Source organism: Coptis chinensis, chromosome 3 (assembly GCF_015680905.1).
Source record: "Coptis chinensis isolate HL-2020 chromosome 3, ASM1568090v1, whole genome shotgun sequence".
Taxonomy (NCBI): Eukaryota; Viridiplantae; Streptophyta; class Magnoliopsida; order Ranunculales; family Ranunculaceae; genus Coptis; species Coptis chinensis.
The window spans coordinates 99,171,788-99,177,432 of NC_141458.1; the positions used below are offsets into that span (position 1 = coordinate 99,171,788).

Here is a 5,645-nt window from a genome sequence, read left to right on the forward strand (position 1 = left end):
TGTTTTTTATGGCACCCAATCGATCTTGGATCGTTGTGCCATTTCTTATGGTTTTCTTCGAAGAGGAGATAATTCCCGCCCACTAGTTGCAAGTTTTTTGGATGTGTCCAAATCGAGTGAATACTGAATCCTTGCTTCTCTTGTTGTTTTCGTCAACTCTCTTTCCAAATTTGTCTAATATTCTCTCATAATAGTGTGTGACTCGTTGTCCCGCACCAAAAATTGGATCTTCATTAACATATATCAACGCTTTGCAAATAGCCTCGTCTTCTTAAATTGAAAAATTGGCGGAACCTTATAGATTTCTTTTCTTTTGATGTGGTTGCATGTTCATTTGGATCAATTATTGTACTTGGAGTAGTGATTATTGTACTTGGAGTAGATAGAAATTTTATGAGTATTGGGAGCAAATGGTGAGAGAGTTGTGTGAAGTAGTTGTTATAAATTTGCAATTTCAGAAAAGCTAGCCATTGAGAGGTCCGGACTAGACAAACGGTAGAGTTTCTGCCATCTGTTACAACTTAACATACGGACGACAGAGTTTCAACCGTTCATCTCCCGAACTTAACAGATGCTAAAAAATGTCGTTGGAATGGTTTTAGAAATTTGGGCTGCCAAATTTGGCTCGGCCTACTAAAAAGCCTATTTGGCACCTTTTGGCAACCCATTATAATTATACCAGCCTTTTATTAGACTTTGTCGTAAGAAAGAAGTCTAATGAATGAAGGGTCGCTAAAAAATGTGCCACGTGCCTTTTAACAAATCCCAAACATATTTAGCGGCCCAAAACAAAAAACCATTCCAATCACATTTTTAACAAATTGCATTAAGTTCGAGACAACTCTGCCGCCCTCAGATGTTAATTGCAAATGACGCCCGAGACTATCTTTGTTTATAGGACAATTACTAAAAATGTGAATTTCTTTATCTTCTCCACTCCTCTACATTGCGAGAATCACGACGAGAGAGTAAATCAAAGAAAATGCAACCTGGCGAGGGTTCGAGTCGAAATTAGTTTATTTTTTATTTTATTTTTTTAATGTTTGTATTGATTAATGTTTGTATGGATTATATTTAATGAATGAATTGAATTATGTTTGTTTAATGAATGAATTTTGGTTAGTTGAATGGATGTGTGAATTTGTTGAGTTGTGGAATGAATGATAATGGATTGTGGAGTGAGTGTATATGAATTTGTATATGAAAAGAATAACAAGATTTATTAGTTTTTGCGTCTGCTAGGTACAGACGACAGAATTTATGCCGTCCGTCTATTTAATTAAAATGGGAGAACAACGAGTTTCAGAAATAATAACCAACAAATGGCGTAAACTATGTTCTTTTATTATGGCCATGTCTTTAACTTTAGCTGAGTTTTTGACTCTTTTTAAATTTAATGCCCTTTTAACAGCTCCATTAGAATGATATTTTTGTAATTGGGGTGTTATATTTGATTATTTGCCGTTAGCAGTCCATATAGTCCTTAGGCTGAGTCCAATGGCTCCCTATCCCTTTAAAAATAGTGTTAAAGTCAATAAGTAGAGCTAAAGTCAACAAAATAGAGCTAAAGTCAACATATTTTACTCTATTATTATTTTTCTATGTATATATCTGAAAATTTATTCTCTATCTCTATTTTAGAAATCCAGAAAATCCTTTGTATGTATAAAGAGGAAATTAATGATAGAGAGTAAAATCTGTTGACTTTAACTCTATTTTTAAAGGGATAGAGAGCCATTGGACTCAACCTTATTGGACTTGCTCTAAGAAGCTTGATACACGGGCGCCAATCTCGACACATATGGACAACCAAAAGACCCTGCTAACCTTATTTCACGTACCCTAAGTTGGTGCAATTTCTCACTTTTTACACGGTTTATATGCACCGCACCAGTGGCGTTGTTCTAATCTCGATGATGAAATTTTTTTGCTCCGCAGTCTGATGCGCCAAAACCTAAAAAGTCAACAAAGAAATAAAAAAAACCAAAACCAGACAGAATTGAAGTCTCTCTCTCTCCCTACTTTTCATCTTTTTCCAACCCGGCAACACTACCAATCTCCCCCCACCGAATCTCACCGTCAAATTTCCGGCAAGACATTAAGAAAAATCATTCCAACTCTTTTCCCACCTAAAATCGTAACATTTATTTGAATCCATTTGGGTTTCTTGTTAATATGAAGTTGTTGTGATTTTTAAATATATATTATTATTATTTTTTTTGGGTAAAAAGGTTTTGTGATTGTTGAAGTTGGATTTGAGGTTGTGCACCATCATTGGGTGTGAGGTGCGAAGATAAAGACCTTGTGAGATTGAGAGTTGAGAGTATACATTTTTTTAAAGGCTGATGAAGAAATGGGTATTTAACAAAAATATTTATATGAACGAAAAAAATTGGAAGAAATGGTGTTTAATAAATCATCAAAAAAATGATAAAATCAAACATTTTTTAAAAAAGTTACATGTTTCTGTAGTTGGATTTATAGAAATATTGTGGAGAAGTGATTGGTGGTGAATTGTGAAAATCAAAAAAAGTTTTTATCTTTTCTCTTTTTAGATGTAAAGGAGTAGGAATGAGTTATTTTAACATCTCGCCGGAAATTCGACCGCAAGGCTTGGTGGTGAGATTGTTCAGCACGTGGTTGGAAAGAGAGGAAAATCAATTGAGGGAGAGAGACAGACAGACAGACAGTGAGGATTAAGAGTGAGACAGATGGAGAGAGGAGAGTGTTTTTGGTTTTGGATGTTTAAATTTTTAATGATTTTTGTAGACACGTGTCGTGCCTATGAGCACCGTGAGCGTCATACCTGTGAGCAAAAAAATTCTCATCTCTGATTCATTATATCCAGAAAACCAAAGTACTGTCAAATTTCTTTTCCAGCCAACATACCGAAGAAGTTAATAATGAACACTCAGAGGCCAGCACATTTTCAAATGGCACACTTTTCAAATTCATAGAAAATGTGGCTTCATTTCTGAATTGACTTGATTCCCTTGTCTGCCATGATCACCAAAATCACCAAAATAGAGATCGTTCTCTCCTCCATTTAAACCGCATTTCACGACAACCGTTGAAATGAAAATAGCTTATTCTCTTTACTCACACATATATGGCTAATAGAACTAAAAGACTACGCAGTCTAATATCTCTCCTCTTCCCCATTTTGCATAACTCTACGTATGGCTAATCTTACTATATAGAAAAAGATGGGGTATGATGAATAGTGTTTCACGTACGTCACAGGGGTAGTTTTGTCATTTTGCAGTTTTTAATATTTTTTAATATTTTTTTTGTTTTTTGGAGGGATAAAATGGTAATTTTGCTATTTTAAAAATAGTTTTTTTTATAAATGTGTGGGCTTCAGTGGGTCCCTGTGGCTGGAGAAAGATTTGCATCTAAGGGTACAATAGTAATTTTAAACGTATAAATTAATAATAATAAAAAAATCTAATATGGCCCCCACGTGGGTACCACGTGCACAGTGACTAGTAGAACTAAAAGACTAGGCTGTCTAATATCTCTCCTGTTTCTCATTTTGCATAATTCTTCTTTATCTTCTCTCTTGTTTTATGAATTTTTCTCTCCACTTTTGAGTTGGAAATAAATCTCGCAGCTCAAATAAAAAGGTTCCATTTGGCTAACTAAAAACTAGAGCCAACACTAAATATAGAACTATCCAACACCCAAAAAGAAACTTTATACGAATATTGATATTAATCCATGTACACAAATATTGATAATTCAACCATTTTATTTTTATTATCTTCTGCTTCTATTTCAACACTTTGAGACCTATTTCCATTGTTTCCAGCAATACCATCTACAATTTTATTAATAAATTGTAATATTCATGCTTATCAGTCTCTTTAATTTGGTATTTGGTATGGATCAATAACAAACTCGTAAATTCCTTCAAAATATCAAAATACCATAACAGATGGTGATCAGATTCGGAATTATCAAATAAAAGTCCAATCCCATATAAAATTTGTAAGAATCTTTAAAAAATACATTAAAAATTTTGAATGATTGTTGAACAATATCAGCAGTGATTTGTTGCCAAAAAAAATATTAAAAACAAAACTTAAAAACTCAAAGAAAAGACTTGTAAATTTTGGCATCGGATTTATTGGGATTGTCGGCCCACTCATTTTTGTAAGTTTGCCACGTCATGTTTACTTTTGGTCGTAGAACACACCACAGATTTTAGCTGTCTGTTTCGACGGTTACAATCTAAGCGCTCTCTAATTCAAGGAGAGAACGATCTCTCCTTATCAGTTGTCAAAATAAAATTCTGAAATTGGCCATTACTACCACTAATTGTATCACACAATGCTAACCATAACTTGGGAATGTAAGAGGTTACATGCCAATAAATGCCTCAGCCCTCTACTTTCTACACGGGTTTAGTGCAATTTCTAAATCATAACCATCTCTTCAAGATAACAAAAACATTGAAAGAGATTTAAATTTGATTAAATTGAGCATACGAATAATTAAAAAAAAAAACAATAGGAAAAACAAGAAACAATGTCTTATTAGACGATCTAAAAAACCCTAATAAACATACATAAATAAACATTTGATACACAAACTCACAATTCTATTACTTCAAAGGCTCATTCAAAGGTCGTTTCCCAAGAGCTTCTTCATCAACAAACAAATCATCCGTCTTTCTAACAGCAGCATGAACAGCCACAATAACAACCCCAACCAACAAAGAAATCAATATATTCCCCGTAGCACGAGTAAACAAAAGTGCCCCAATCGTGACCACAGATAAAACAATCATCACCACCCGATCACTAATCGTACGGTTGAAAATAACCAAAGGTTCATCTCTCAAGAAATAAAGGAATAGCCAAATAACAATCATGATGATGAATACTATTAACGAAATGGGGTGCCATAATAAGCTAACAAACACGATGACCAAGACAATAATAGTGTAGTTCATTAGGAAGTAGGCGAAATTCTTTTTGAGTCTTGATATTGCGTCGAAGAAACCTGAGGGGAGATTGAGGGATTGGAAATTGGGTATTAGTTCTCTCCATGAACGACGCGTTGCTAAACCGGATCGTAGACGTTCTTTTGCCGTTGAGATGAATTGTAAGCCTCTTGATCCTTCGGAATGGGATATGGGGATTGTACCGTAGGTTGTCATGCTGATTTTGGAGGGAGATGAAAGGAAAAGGAGAGGAGGAGACTTTTTATTGGATTGAGATCAGAGTAATCTACAACATTTTAATTAGTGGGTCCAATAAAAGTATTCACCACTTGGCTCGATGTTAACAATTTGTGATTGGCATCTTGCTGAAATATAGAAAATTTAAGAAATTTGTGATTGGCATTTTTACTGTTTCGAAAACATCCTAATATACGGACGCGAGAACTAATGCAATGCCAATGACCGTTGAGTTAATTTGGATTTCTTTTTGTATTATCCAAAAAAACATATTAATCCTTGACTACTACAAGAGCAGTTTAATCATAAGTTCATAACATGGATTGACATGTCTCACTGCAGTCATAAAGTCACTTGTGATTTTGAGTCCTCCTCTCACTTAACAAAATTGTGCATTCTCAAGTCTGAACACGTACAAATTCGAAACTGACGAATTACCATCAAAGCATTAATCTCCACA

At 34.4% G+C, this 5,645-nt stretch overlaps 1 protein-coding gene across 1 annotated transcript; it reads right to left on the reverse strand.

The window, feature by feature from the left end:
* Positions 1–4,454: 4,454 nt before the first annotated feature.
* Positions 4,455–5,272, reverse strand: LOC147512073 (PRA1 family protein F2-like). Its single transcript, XM_086603655.1, has one exon. The coding sequence runs from the start codon at positions 5,162–5,164 to the stop codon at positions 4,607–4,609; it is 558 nt and encodes a 185-aa protein (XP_086459781.1). The 5' UTR covers positions 5,165–5,272; the 3' UTR covers positions 4,455–4,606.
* Positions 5,273–5,645: the final 373 nt, after the last annotated feature.

Bases quoted from the DNA above. Each gene is read 5' to 3' on its own strand.
- LOC147512073 (XM_086603655.1), bottom strand. From the start codon at position 5,164: ATGACAACCTACGGTACAATCCCCATATCCCATTCCGAAGGATCAAGA.